Source organism: Rhynchophorus ferrugineus, unplaced genomic scaffold, assembly GCF_030347505.1.
Source record: "Rhynchophorus ferrugineus isolate W39M unplaced genomic scaffold, kcgeb_rfMv2 rfM9, whole genome shotgun sequence".
Classification (NCBI taxonomy): Eukaryota; Metazoa; Arthropoda; class Insecta; order Coleoptera; family Curculionidae; genus Rhynchophorus; species Rhynchophorus ferrugineus.
In genome coordinates, this window is record NW_027472588.1 from 12,565,354 (window position 1) to 12,580,630 (window position 15,277).

Below are 15,277 nucleotides of genomic sequence, written 5' to 3' on the forward strand. Positions count from 1 at the left end.
TATTCTGAAAAAATATCGAAAAATATCGGGTAATAATATCGATATATCAGGCAAAGAAATATTGCCCCAAAATATCGATATTTTTTTAGAAATATTAATATATCGATATTGTTCGATGTTAATAGAATAGAACTAACTAGTTTCCGCTATTAATTAGTAAAAGAAGAATATCCATTCATGAATACTAGTTTTCTAAATGAAATATCAGACAAACTAATAAAGCCTATGGTTAGCGAATAAATAAAACTTAAAGAAAATAATCTTTCTACAAGTCCTGACGAACACAAACTTGTACTATATTTGGATCGCGCTCAAGGATAGTAAGGTCTTTGCTTTCATCGTTTAGTTAACTGACCAACTCGAAGTTCATTTTTGATGTCTGCGCTTGATCACTGTCCCTGCTCACAAGAACAATAAAATCATCATATTCTTCACTATTATTGCCATTCCTACTACTCCTAGGCAATATTTCTTTTTTTTGCCCCTAGTGCCTAATGAGCTGCAATATTTTGAATTATTTACGTCTCATCTCTTGATTGCTTCCTGGAAACCAGCGCGTTTTGTAACAAGGCATTAGCTTAACGCCAATATGGTTCCATTGATTTAAAAACTTATCAAATCTTCTTTCTAAGCTCTCCTTGAGTTGTGTTGCAATGATAGTAAAATCCCTCAAATGGCAATCTCGCGCCCTATTTAATCTGGTTCTTGTAAAACATTAAAGTAGGCAGAAGTTTAATAGCAACAATTATTGAACTAACTAGTAAAAACATTCATTCTAATAAACTTAATTAATACACAGATATTTCATAAAAATAACTGTTTAAGAGTGAAAATGACAATTTGATGTACAGTACAGTTTGTCAACTTTAAATATTGCACCCATTAATAAGACTGAATATGATTAAAACGTATTTTTAAACCATAAGTATTTGAAATACTAACTACAAGATACCTCAGCATCAGGTATTTGAAATAGTAACGATAGAAGACTTTTTAAATATTTTTTATTCCTATGTTATTTGATGTAAACTGAGAAGTGCAAGCACACATATCCTGAGTCGATTCCAATCTATTCATTTATTTGTCAGTAATGATAAGATATATAAATTTGTTTATTGTTAATTTACAAGAACAATACCCCAATGCCAAAACAAAACATCATCATCTTGGATCTTCTTGGACAAGAATTAGAGAGCTCGTTACAAAAAAGGATTAAGGACGAAAAAAATGCAACAAAGAAGGGCACCAGCCGATAAAAATATAAATAATTAAGAAGCTGTATCATTCAACAATTTCTCACGTTTTAATATTTCATTATCAACAAGTCAAAAACAATGTGTACTATTACACGATGGAAATATTTATGCTTTTTTGCCTGTTACTTATTCAGACTATATAAAAAAACTTGTTAAAAAGAAACATATTTATATAATTTTACAAAAAATCAAACTATAAAGTTTAACTGGATGTTGTGTGTAGATTTAAAAGTTGTCTCCATACACAATAAAAGAGATTTTTAACGACTCATAAAAAAACGCTGAATACTTCAAGAACGTATTGTGTACATTCTAGGCACATTAGTCTTCATTTATTATTAGTATATCAAATTGTTATAATTAATAATGGATAAATGAAACAAATAATATGTTTATCACTTTTATTATGCGAATACACGATAAATGTTTTGTTAGGTAGCAAACATTATGAACAAAACAGAACAAAAATGTCTTAGCCTTCTAAATGGATGAAATGTTTTAAAATGATATGAAACGGTCGGTAATGTTGTGATGAAGCGTGATAGACCAAAACATCAACAGTGAAAAACACCTTTTTAGTCCACCTATACATCATCAGTTTTCGTTAATATATCCTATATCGAAATAAATTCTGGTCTACACATTTTGAGTATTATTATTCACGAGTCTATTTTGTACTTAGCTTAAGCATTTCGTACACGCTTTTTATCCTAACTTGGGTTTACACTAACAATGCGCTTGCTGATATGTTTTTATTACTATGAACAAATTCCTAAAAAGTTCCTTTGATCTTGGTTAAATAAAAGTTACATACAAATATTTCCCTGATTCTGTCAGCAGTCATTTAATACTGATACAAAAACTTATATAAAAATACAAATACGTTTCTTCCCTGTTACCGTTGTGAACTCAACAGAATGCCGTCATCTTTGTTAAACGCACAATAAAATTATTGCAGATCACTATAACGTTTCCGCGTCACAAGAGCAACAGTAACTATAAAGAGTTAGTAAATTTAGATGTTAGTAGAATATCCTCAGATTCTGAAATCAGCAGATTCATACCATTATCAGTTAATTAATGAATATTTGATATTGATATCGAATCATACATATTCAATATTAATATTATGAAAACTTGTCATTCTACCACAACAACCAAACTAAAACAACTTTATTATGCACTACATTATAAAAAACTAGAAAACTCTATATGTGTTGATATGTGAAAAAAACAATGCCCAACTTGAGTTCCTAAAGTATACACACAGTGTTGCTATCATAACACATGGGCTGAAAAGTCCATACACATAGATGGGTTAGCTTTATTGCATTCATCGATTTTTCAATTAGTACTAACCTTCAAAAGAAAACTGTTAAAATTTCGTGATATTCTACTCATAAATTTGTTATTGTGCTAAGAGTGACATTACGATTGTTATTTTCAAAACAATGGATCAAAAACAATTTCGTGTTTTAATTTCACATCGCTTCTTGATGGGAAAAATACCGTTCAAGAGAAGCAATGGATAGAAAAGTGTTTGAAAAAGTGAAAATTTGCGTGGATTAGCTAATACTGTAAGAATATCAAAAAAACGTGTTCGTTTTATATTGCATGAGCATTCGACTATGAAAAAGCTTTGTTCAAAATGGGTGCCGCGTTCGCTCAATGTTGACCAAAAACAAAAACGTGTTGATGATTCTGAGCAGTGTTTGGCCATGTTTAAACGTAACAAGTCGGAATCTTTACGTCGATATGTGACAATGGATGAAACATGGATCCATCACTGCACTCCGGAATCAAAACGATTGTTGAGTGGACAGCAACTGGTAACAGACCTATTTTGAGGCAAAAGATAAATCGTCCTACAAAAGTGGTATTGAAATGTTAGAGCGGTGCTGGAATGATTGTGTGGCTCTTGTTGGGGATTACGTTGATGAATAAAGCCAATTTTTTCCGCGTTTTCTTTGTTACGCCCGGAACTTTTCAGCCTGTGTTAATAAAAAAAAACATACATTTATTGTTTCTATATAAGTCACTTTAATTTCTCTCTCTATCTATTGAATCTCTATATGAAGAATTTCATGAACAAGTAACAGACATTACCTCAAACCACTTGTGAGTTAAAATCTCAAATATTCATTTTAATTTCAATGATAGTATGAATATCATCCTGAGGGCAATATCAAAGGGTTTAACAATTGTTATATCCTTAAAACACTATTCGGTTAGAGGGTTACACATTAAAACTAAAAACACAAATGAACAATGATTGTCTTAAGGAATGCATTCAATGAATAACGGAAGCTCAATGATAAACATTAATTACAAATGTTCGTTGACAGTTATTTTTATCTAAACCCACTTATTATTATCGCATATATTAGGTTCATCAACTATACTGTATTGATCTGAAATGATTCTTAAAAAAAAAACTTTGAACTAGGAACCTGGAATGACAAGGCTTGGTGATTTTGTTGTCGGGTTTTTAAATAATAATAAACTACAATTAGTATGACTTTATAGCTTCCATTTTTTTGTGCATGAAATAGTAATTAATAACCGACACTTCCTCACCGACTAGTTTAACATTACAAACTATGCTTCTGCAGAATTATTAATTGGAAACCTAATATATCCTTTTATGTCATTTTTTTTTGTTATACCTTTTGCAATCTCAACAAACCTGCAATCTCTATAAGCCTTTTTTGGTGTCGACTCAATTCACAGTGTCGCCTAAAAGCTCCTAATTATAAATCCTTTATACATTGTTCTTTGTTAAAAACTTACTAGATCGTCTGACCTATAACAGGTAAATTAATTTTTTCCATACAATTGTTAGTTTTATATTTCTCAATAACCATAACATATTCCGGGTAATTAGCGCATGTCTGACGGCGGCGGCGGTTGGTTTACTCTACCAGGAATATCCTGATTTAGCTGGGACGCGGTTACGCTTCTGGTTTGTAGGGTGGAGGTAGGCGTTTCATCAAGCAGTTGCCTTAATCTTTGAAGCTGGGCCTCTAGCTGCCTATTGTGGTCTTCTAAAATTTGCATTCTAGCTTCCAACCTACCTTTATGTTGCCGCAGTAATCTAGCTTCGGCCAAGACATCATGGTGGGGTTGTTGGGGTGGATGAGGGGTAGTTCCTCTCTGACATGGATAATTGACAAAATAACAAAATGTGTGTATAAAATTCCGTCGCGACTTACTTGTAACTGTTCATATTCCGCTCTCAACGCTTGATTCTCCACTTCCAACTCCCGAATCATTTCCTGAAGTTCGGCTCGTTGTTCCTCGTCTATAACTAGCATGAGCTGGCCGGGACTAGCTGGCGCTCCCTCCAACGAATGACAATAATCAGCGATAAGCCGGTGTTCATCGTCTGGTGATGCAGCTCTTAATTCTACTTCCGCTAACCGTGATGCGTAAATTTCAAGTCTACAATTATGCACATAATGCCCTATTGCAAACCTATAACTTCAATCACGTACCTTGAGTGCATATCGTTATGTTGTGGTGAAGCAACAGGACTCTCCAATTCATCACCCTCTAATACTGATCTAACTGGAAGGTATCCCATACGTGGATGCTTCATGAAATACCTTTTACTCTTAAATTTATTCTTTAAAGCTTTAGTGAAGTCTCTCATATCTTCTATCGATGTTGTAGCCGCGCAATACTCATGCATTGGGTGAGTCAATTTGTGGCCTTTTGTCAATTTTCCCGAGAAGAAACAACTCTGGCACATATCGAAATTAAAACACTTCAAACAACGATATCTCAGACCCGTGATGGGATACTGTTTGCAGGAATTGCATTTAGCTTGATGTCTTGCGCTCTCTGCTGCTGCAATACGGTGTAGCACAGGAAGCCACACCAAAGACTGGGGTTCCTGCTTCAACCATGCTAAAAAATGCGCCGCCTCTAAATCTTCTCTTTCTCCTAAAAACAAAAAAGCATCCGCATCAATAATTGTTGGCGTTTAACAATCAAGTGAACAGTACCTAAACAACTTCTAACACTGGGTTCAATATTAGAACCTCCAAAAGCTGCCACTTCTCCTAACTGTCTTGGTACCTGTAGAATATCGTGTAAAAGTAATCCTAACTTTCTCTGATCAGCCTTTTGTTGAGGATCTGCTATGAGCCTAAACAAGTACCGATACTTGTCTTCTAAATGGCCTTTCGATAGCAGTGTCAAGCCGACCTATTACAGAATTGTAAAGTATTGATCACATTATTCGATTGTGAACAGATATAACTCAAATTTACCTTAAAACTAAGAACGCGTAATTGTCCTGTGCGTTGACTATCATACACGTTTAACAACCAATTTAATGCTAAATCAACACAAAGCGGTACATCAATCGGATTGGTATCTTGTGAAGCAATATTACTATATATAGCTCTAAGCACTAGTATCATATCAGCCACATCTAAAATAGATTAGTCATAAAAAACTGATCCTTGTTTAAAATGACACTTAAACTGACCCAAGATTTTATCATTCTGTGCCCTCAGACCATGTAAATCGAATGCTTCCGAAACCGTAGCGATGTTGACTATATCTAAGCATAATTTCTTCTGAATGGTCCGTAATTTTAATGCAGTCCTATACGCCGAATATCGTACGTCGTTAAGCTGTAATAAACATGCCGCCAGTTCTAACATTTGAGGATGGTCCCAATGTGTTGTTTCAGTGCTGTGGTTTATGTAATAAGGTACTTTATTTGGGGTTGTGGCACGTTCCCAGGGTGGTTGAACACTTGATGGGCCAGGTGAAATTTCACCTTAAAATAATAATCCGTTGATTTTCATATTCATTATCTTGAAGTGTTGCAACAAAGTTAATTTCATGAATATTGACTTGTTTGTCCGTAATTTTATGTTTAAATTATACAGATATTATTCAATAATATGAAGTTAGTCATATACTTATAGTGAATGAGCTTTGTCATTATAAATGAAATGGAATCGTTGGAATATGTAGTAGCAGTGCATGTTGCTCCTTTGAATTTAATTTTAATATTACAGCTCTTTATTATTGGTTATTAATTGTTACTATTATCAGATGCAAAGCCGCGGTGGAATGATTTTTACAACACTTATATTTTTGTTTATCACAAATGACTTTTTGTTATATAAATTTTCCGGTACATCTTCCAGCAGTTTGAAATTTCACAACTTTTGTTAGTATAAATTTGTTACACATTCTCCTATATATTTATTTATATATATTCTGTCGCAAGATCTTTGGGGATCACACCAAAAATCGTAAGAAAATGAAAGCCAGAGTTTCTGGATAATATTAACGGTATAGTAACGGTAACTTCTACTTGGCTACTAGATTGTACATGTTTGCCTTTGTAAGGTGTTGTTTAAAATACTGATGTGTGAAAAATTAAGGAGGTAGTGTTGTTATTTAGTCAAAGACGACTTAGATGTAAACTCGTTATAATGTATGATGACAAAAAAATAAAGTGTTGCCAGTTAAATGCCAGGCAAATAAAAAAAATTATGTACCTTCTACAAAAACTAATGTAATTAAAGAATTATTTTGTCCCAGGTGTTGGTTTTGGTGTACAGAGTTCGCTAATACAGGGCAATTTTTTTTCTCAACAATATTATCAAATTTAAACAAATATTTTCTTATACTTGAAAACATGTACATTAAAACTTCATTTAAATCCACTGAATATTTTTCAAGAAAAAAATCCCAAAAAGCTTAATAATTCTTCAGGATAACAAAATGGTATAATCCCTTAATTATGAGTAATAAATAACAAATATTTTACCTTGTGAGCTACTTGTAAGAACATCTCTTCTCTCCCTTATTGCTGCTTGTAAAGCTCTACATCTTGCTGTACAATCTTCCAACTGACTAGCTAAATTATTTGGTAGTGCATTACCCAATGAAGTGGCTTGAATCCTAGCTTCTTCTAGTGATCTCTGGAGAGGAGGTAATTGTTGTTCTAATATTCTAAGGTTGCTTAAAAGTTCTCTAGCTTCAGCTGCGCTTCTAGGTCCACTCCAAGTCAAAGTAGCTCGTTCCAACCTTGAGACTGCTGAACAAGACTCTTCAAGGTTTAGTGTCAGTTGTTTTAATTTCTAAAACACAGTTATTTATATTAAATAAATATTATCAGAACAATACCTTACTATTGAGTTTTGTTCAAATTTTGCTGCCAACTTATCAGATTTGTCAATAAGAGCATTCCATTTATCTGAAAGTTTCACAAGCTCCCTTCTGAGGTTTCTAGCTAATTCACCTGATGGGTCTCCTGCAACAAATTGTCTGGCACTTCTTAAACTGGCCTCAACTAGTGGTCTCTTGTCTTCCAGTTGTTGTCTGTTATAAAAATTAATTTAAGCCTGTATTGTGTACATTACTTGCAGGAATGTTAAAGTTTACCTGAAAGCTCTATGATCATCTTGTCTTGCTGCTAATCCCAGCTCTGTATCTTTTCTTATTACCCATTCTGTTAATTCTCTCAATGACAGTAATACTGAATTCCAATAATCTGCATTATGTTCTAATCGGTTCCTTAAGTCAGCTGTGCGTGTTTTCAGAGCCTAAAATATTCAGTAAATACCAAGAAATACTCTCTGAAACAATTTCCAAATCATACATTACCTGCCATCTTCTTTCCATTTCATCTCCACGCAATTGGACCATAAGAGCATCTTCTGGTGATAAAGTTCCTAGAAGTGCCAGATTTGATGATCTTAAAGCAGCATGAGTGGGTGCTTGTCTTTCAATATCAGCTTGGATTTCCTTTAACTGATGTGCTGCCCTTCTTGATTCAGAATCTCCCTCAAGAGTCTCTACTACAGATTCCACCTCACTAAGCCATGCTAAGAATTTATCCAAGGATCTATCAAAGTTTTGTAGAGAACTAAGAGCTGAGTGTAAAAGTTTTCCTCTATTAATAACACAAGCATCTAACCGAAGATAATGTTGGTTTATATATTCAGCTGCCTAAAATATTATAACTTACTTCTATTCCACTATCTTATTATAAACTTAATGTACCTTTTTGTAACGACTTGTATCTTCATGTTGATGTGCTGTAATCAGTCTTTGAGTTACTTGTTGAAAAGCTTCAATTTGTGCTTTAAACTGATGCAGTTCAGTATGCAAACCTTTCTGTTCTCTTAATTGTAATTCTAATACATCAGCAGTATGGCCAACTGGGGCCATACTAGCTATTCTTGATTCCATTCTTTGAAGCCATACCTAAAATATAAATAATATAAAAATACTGCACTTCTAAAAGTATCATCTAACACTATTATAATTATAATTTCTAAATATTAAAATAATTAAAAAAGTATTGAAGAAATTATATAATTAATATGAACACTTTAATTAATCATTTTCAACACAAAATGACATTGACAAAAAGCCTTAATAAATACTCCAGACACATGATAATTATATAATTCAATTTAAAAACCAACTGTTCCCAACATAGTATTAAAACAGTATAATATATATTACCTCTAAATCTAATTTCTTCTGTTCAAAGCTCTCTTCTTTCTTCTGCATGATTAAATCTTATATATCACGGTCTCTACTTATGCAAGTAATAAATTAATTAACACTATATTTCTTCATTTTCATAGATTTATAGGCGTTTAAACAGATCAATGTTTACAGCCTTTAAGGTAAATGACCGCGCATCTTAACAGTGAATCACGCCCTTAGGAAATGTCTTCAATCTTTTCTAAAACGGATTTAAGCGCATATTTATATGAACTAACGTTAAACACAAGCTCGCGTTGACTTCATAGCTATTTTTATAAATATTTATAAATATGAATTTTAAAACTACCAAAACACTTACAAACGGAAACTGACAAGTTTGACATATTAAAATCTTCTTAATTAAAAATTTAACTTATGGTAACTATCATAAAAAATTGACATTTTACTATTCCTGTTTACTCGTTTTGTTTCAGACGCGAAGAAGACCTAGTGTCTCATGTATAGGTAACCTTATTTCTCATTCTTACATAACCTTATATTTTTGAACAAATTATTAAAGATGACTGTTTTTAATATTCTAAAGTCTATTAAAACATCTCCAAGGAATTATTTCAATTTTAATAATGTATTGCAAGTAAGTGGCTTATAACTATATAAATATCCTTATCCTTAACATATTAATTTTAGTATTCATTTCGACCTTGCTCTAATCATGTTAAATTTTCTGAGCATAAAGAAATATCAAAAATTCGAAATATTGGAATTTCGGCACATATTGATTCAGGAAAAACGACACTAACAGAAAGAATTTTATTTTATACTGGTCGAATAGAAGCTATGCATGAAGTCAGAGGTAAAGACAATATTGGTGCAACAATGGATTCTATGGAGCTTGAGAGACAACGTGGCATTACTATTCAGTCTGCTGCCACATATACTGTTTGGAAAGATCACAATATAAATATAATTGATACTCCAGGTCATGTAGATTTTACTGTTGAAGTAGAGAGAGCACTTAGAGTTCTAGATGGAGCTATATTAGTCTTGTGTGCTGTTGGTGGTGTTCAAAGTCAGTCTTTAACAGTAAATAGACAGATGAAAAGATATAATGTTCCATGTATAGCATTTATTAACAAATTGGACCGATTGGGTGCAAGTCCCACTAGAGTATTGTCTCAAATGAGGTAAGTATTTTAAGTTTTTTTTTATTTTTTATTCCTTTTTAACATAAAAAAGCCATGTAGAAATGTGTACATTTACTTTTTGCATGTTTTATACAATAAACTAGATTAATATCTATTAATATAATATTAATATTTTTGTAGGTCTAAGCTTAATCATAATGCAGCTTTTATACAACTACCTATTGGTTTAGAAAGTGATTGTAAGGGTATAATAGATATAATTACTCAGAAAGCAATATACTTTGAAGGAAATTATGGCGAAAATATCATTTATGAGGATATTCCAGACGATATGACGGTTGAAGTTAAAGAAAGACGCCATGAATTAATAGAACACCTTTCCAATGTTGATGAAGTTCTGGGTGAAATGTACTTAGAAGAAAAAGAGATAACCGAAGCTGATATAAAGGCAGCAATTCGCAGAACATGTTTGAAGCGAAGTTTTACCCCAGTAATGGTGGGGACAGCACTAAAAAATAAAGGAGTTCAACCATTGTTAGATGCAGTATTAGAATATTTACCAAATCCTGGAGAAGTAGAGAATTATGCTATTAAAGAGACTATAAAAGAAGCAGAACCTGAAAAAGTTTTGTTGAATCCTGAAAGAAGTGATAATAATCCATTTGTTGCTCTAGCTTTCAAGTTAGAGGCAGGACGTTTTGGACAATTGACCTATATGAGGTGCTATCAAGGCATGTTAAGCAAGGGTGATACTATTTTTAATGTGCGTACTCAAAGGAAAGTTCGAATTGCACGATTAGTAAGGATGCACTCAAATCAAATGGAAGATGTGAATGAGGTTTATGCTGGGGATATTTTTGCTCTGTTTGGTGTGGATTGTGCTAGTGGTGACACATTTGTAACTGATCTGAAGAATGAATTATCTTTGGAATCAATATTTGTACCTGACCCTGTTGTTTCAATGGCTATTAATCCAGTAAACAGCAAGGATCGCGATAATTTTTCAAAAGCAATCGCTCGTTTTACCAAAGAAGATCCTACATTCCATTTCCACTTTGATAATGATAATAAGGAGACTATTGTTTCTGGTATGGGTGAATTACATTTGGAGATATATGCACAAAGAATGGAAAGAGAATATAACTGTGCAGTTCAACTGGGAAAGCCTAAGGTAGCTTTTAGAGAAACACTTGTTTCTCCTTGTGAATTTGATTATCTCCACAAAAAACAATCAGGTGGTCAAGGACAGTTTGCCAGAGTTACAGGTATTATAGAACCACTACCTGCACATAAAAACACAGTAATAGAGTTTGTTGATGAAACTGTTGGTACTAATGTTCCAAAACAATTTATACCTGGAGTAAGAAAAGGGTTCTTGGCAATGGCTGAAAAAGGTCTCTTGGCGGGACAAAAATTGTCAGGGTTGAAATTTAGATTAATTGATGGTGCTCATCACATTGTTGATTCCAGTGAGCTGGCTTTTTTCCTTGCAGCACAAGGTGCTGTTAGAGAAGGTGGGGAATTCATTTTTATCTTATTCATATTTAAACACAATTATTTATAGCAGTGCTTTTTAGTATTTGAACATGGGGTATGGCAAGTTCTGGAACCAGTTATGACAGTGGAAGTTAATGCTCCAGATGAGTTCCAAGGAGCAGTAATGGCCCAGTTAAACAAGAGACATGGTATCATCACCGGTGTTGATGGTATTGAAGGGTGGTTTACACTTTATGCCGAAGTACCTTTAAATGATATGTTTGGATATGCTGGTGAATTGAGGTCTAGCACTCAGGGCAAAGGTGAATTTACTATGGAATACAGCCGATATACGCCATGTTTACCAGAGGTTCAAGAAAAACTTGTACTGGATTATCAGAGAGCAACAGGGCAGTTAGTAGAGAAAGATCTAAAGAAAAAGCGCGGTTAGAATGTGTTATTATAGATGTATGACCCTGCTTTAATGTACTTTTATGAGAAATTTCTGTGGCATTTTATTTTGCATGCCATTTTTTTATTATATTAGCCTTTATATATTACTGTATATAAGTTTGTATTTACCATGTAAATAAATTGACTATAAATAACTTATTTTAACTTTATTAAAAGTCATTTTTAATTTTATTGTGTTTTTGTGTTTACCCGTTCTCTATTAATATTTTACCATTACATCTCAATAATATTTACGTAACAAAATTGATTTTCTCGAATAAAAATAAGAATTATCAGGTGTTAATACATTGTTCTGTATACTTTAATAAATTATGTTTTCCAGAACATTATGTCCATAGAGTAAGTCAGTGTAGTTCTCTGTGATTTCTTCAAAAAAATAATAAATCCCCAATATAGACAACTAAGAATACGACAAATGGCCAATCCGTCTTTTATGTCGGCAATAATGCGCACTGTTACTGGTAGTAGTCATAACTGTCACTGTGTTCGTTTAGGATGTTAGACAGTTCGGAGTGTTCTGTTAGTTGGTTTTCATGCGGTGTCTGTGGTAAATTATAATTTATTTTTGAGTTATAATAAAAGAAAAACGTCCGTAATTGAATGTCTTTTTAATAGAAACCCGGGGTTAATCGCGTTGTGCTTGTGAAATGCACGATGGCAGTGTTAGTTTCCAATATCCATATCCAAAACCAATTGACCAGATCGCTTGAGAGGATTTTAGAAGAAGCTAATCAAAGTGGCGAACTGAAATTGAGCAACAGGAAACTCAAAGATTTTCCTAAGGCAAAGGATAAATACAATCTAAGCGATACAGTTATAGCAGGTAAGATTATTTATTTTGTTTGTGTGAACGTAATTGTAATAATGTATATTACTGTTTACTGTGGAGATGGATTACAACATTGAGCCGGTCAATTATTTTATAACTATAGAATGTCTTTTTGCTTCTTTTTATAATAACTTTTTCATTTTACCCTATATCAACTTGATTCATGGCTAAAGTTTATTACATCCACCTCCGTTTTTTATTATTGTGTAATTTTGAAGCCTGTTCAATCAGCTGTTGCAAATTTATTTACCTTTAATGATGTCTGAATATTAAATTTGATTTATTTATTTAGGTTATTTATAGTAAAAAAACACGTTTTCGGGGTAATTATAATTATTCGTAGTAAAATTACTGTATATGTAACAATAAACAAATGTGTTTTATCTAAAACCTAATACACGTGCTATATATATGTCTTATTTGTTTTTAAATACTTCCTTGATTTTATAATAATTATATTATCCAGACTAATTAATTAACATATTCTTGGGGTTTCCTTTCGAGTTGAAATGGTACAGTTATTGTCATAATTCATCAAGTAATTTATAAAAGTCAAGTCTTATGTGTCTGTGTCCAAATTGCCACCCCTAATTCTACCGTTATGAAAATATTCTTGTTTTCATGTGAGACGTGAGTTTATTTTATGTCTTCATTGCGAGGGAGAACGTTTCCATTTATTCCACATTGTATTCTACGTTTTCTGAGCTAAACCCTAAAATTTAGGGGAGACAGTGGATCAATAAAAACAGATGTACATGAACAAACATAACCTCAGCTAACACGCCGGTTGTTCACAGTTAAAATTTTGGGTGTGGATTGATTGGTAATTAAAGTAAATGAAGTTTCTACTCTTGAAGGATTTCATTGTACTTGGTTTAAGCATATGTGCGGTCATAAACTCTCTATAAGTTGTGAAATCACTATTTTATAGTCTTTTATACTGTCTGTTTATATTTGATTATCTTTATTTTTTTTTAAATATATATTTCATAAAGAATTTTTAAATAATAGACTATGGTGGGATATATATTTCTGATCGATTTTGTTTTATTAAAGTGAAAGTAAATATAATTGTTGAATTGATAAATGTTTAGAGGTCGTAAATACTATTGTTAGTTAATGCATTAAAAGGAATTCTCATTAGCTTTAAGGATCTATGAGTCACGTTACTTATTACTTTATAAACTTACAGCTGGTAAATTATATTTCTATATTTCCCAAGCTTTCACGTCATGCGGTGGTACTTGAAATTTGATTGATATGTTATTTTGGTAACAACGGTGAAGGAATGTTAGTACATTAAGTAATAAAATTTTAGCCGGTGAGATATTTTTTGCAAATATAACGAGTTATTTATTTTTAGGTGATACTTTTTATTTATACCTTGGCTTTTATACGTAAATTTTTGGCATAGGATTCTAAATATAATATATTCATGGCATTTCCGAGTTCTGAGTCTAAACTTCGGACATGGCTAGATGACTTGTTTATCTTTTTTTGTACATCAGTGCTTATTGAATATTTATTGTGGTATCCAGAATTTCCTGTTTATCCAAATAGGTAACAGGCGCTGCAACCATCCAAGGTCTTGTTTAATAATAATATTTATCGCATTACTGTTAATTAATTAAACGATCAATAGTGCTTTTTTATTTCATAACAATGGATGGTACGGAGCAAGTGCTTCGTTATCTTAACGGTTATACAATTATTTATTAGAAAGTAGAATCGATGGCTAGCTTTATGAACGAAATTGTGGTAATGATACAGACTGTTCACTTCTCATTAGGAGTACATGTTATGCAAGAGATAAATAAAAGTAAGAAGCAGTTTTGTGTCTGTTTCGATTGAGACGTAGATTTTACCGATATAGGACATACGCGTTCCTTGAAATCTTTATATATCTTACTGCTTTATTTCACAATTACAAATTGTTATGCTCATATGTAACACATTAATTTTTAGTTCTGAAAACATATTATAAGCGATTCTGTTGGCTGTAATCATTGCTAGTTTTTTACTTAATTCGGTTGTTTCAACAGCACATTTGTGTTTTGTTATTGTATGTTATGTTGTGCATATTTAATTTTATTTCAAGGACATATATTATTATTGTAGATTATTCTTCTCATCGGTCCGTGTGTAAGTTAAAATAAATACAATTAATAGAATTTTTTATGTGCGGTAATTGCAAATTGACTTATTTCTAGAGTTTTGTTGATTTGTCGATGTAATTATTTATAATGTATACTTCATTAATTTACCCATGGTCAAGCTTTTTTTATTAAACTCGACTAAGTCTGTATGCGCATTGAAATCCCCAACCAAAATTGACACAATCACACTACCGTCATTTGCTTTTTGAAGAATTTTGTGGTGGGTAACACCGTTTTCCGTTATTGTAGATGATAGATAAAATTATGAGAAACGTATTTAAAAATATACATGCCATCCATATATATTCTAATCTATCGTATATATTCGCAGTTACATACATCGTGACTTTACAGAATCATATGGATAGAGAATAAGTAAAGAAGCCAAAGCATTGATAAGTGAAGGATTACCTGCTATTGATTAAATCTCAAGGACATCCTCTTAGAACA

General features: G+C 32.4%; 3 protein-coding genes across 8 annotated transcripts in view; 2 read left to right on the forward strand and 1 right to left on the reverse strand.

The window, feature by feature from the left end:
* Nucleotides 1-1,643: 1,643 nt before the first annotated feature.
* Dys (Dystrophin) lies at nucleotides 1,644-9,144 on the reverse strand. Its single transcript, XM_076413633.1, has 13 exons — nucleotides 8,760-9,144; nucleotides 8,292-8,495; nucleotides 7,893-8,237; nucleotides 7,671-7,831; nucleotides 7,418-7,607; nucleotides 7,054-7,366; nucleotides 5,752-6,048; nucleotides 5,531-5,694; nucleotides 5,264-5,465; nucleotides 4,751-5,201; nucleotides 4,469-4,697; nucleotides 4,118-4,409; nucleotides 1,644-4,059 (listed from the first exon to the last, which is right to left on the reverse strand). The coding sequence occupies exons 1-12, from the start codon at nucleotides 8,805-8,807 to the stop codon at nucleotides 4,137-4,139; spliced, it is 2,877 nt and encodes a 958-aa protein (XP_076269748.1). The 5' UTR covers nucleotides 8,808-9,144; the 3' UTR covers nucleotides 1,644-4,059; nucleotides 4,118-4,136.
* Nucleotides 9,145-9,227: 83 nt separating this feature from the next.
* Nucleotides 9,228-12,013, forward strand: mEFG1 (mitochondrial translation elongation factor G 1). Its single transcript, XM_076413641.1, has 4 exons — nucleotides 9,228-9,381; nucleotides 9,435-9,931; nucleotides 10,073-11,406; nucleotides 11,470-12,013. The coding sequence occupies exons 1-4, from the start codon at nucleotides 9,307-9,309 to the stop codon at nucleotides 11,817-11,819; spliced, it is 2,256 nt and encodes a 751-aa protein (XP_076269756.1). The 5' UTR covers nucleotides 9,228-9,306; the 3' UTR covers nucleotides 11,820-12,013.
* A 279-nt stretch (nucleotides 12,014-12,292) lies between these two features.
* The window catches only part of Lrch (Leucine-rich-repeats and calponin homology domain protein), a 114,362-nt gene continuing 111,377 nt past the window's right edge, over nucleotides 12,293-15,277 (forward strand). For 3 of the 6 annotated variants that reach the window (XM_076413639.1, XM_076413635.1, XM_076413637.1), the window contains exons 1-2: nucleotides 12,294-12,389; nucleotides 12,458-12,665. In XM_076413639.1, the coding sequence (XP_076269754.1) occupies nucleotides 12,497-12,665 (169 nt within the window). In that variant the 5' untranslated portion in view covers nucleotides 12,294-12,389; nucleotides 12,458-12,496. Of the gene's footprint in view, nucleotides 12,666-15,277 lie in introns of all 6 variants that reach the window. The other 3 variants (XM_076413638.1, XM_076413636.1, XM_076413640.1) reach the window with 2 other exon arrangements.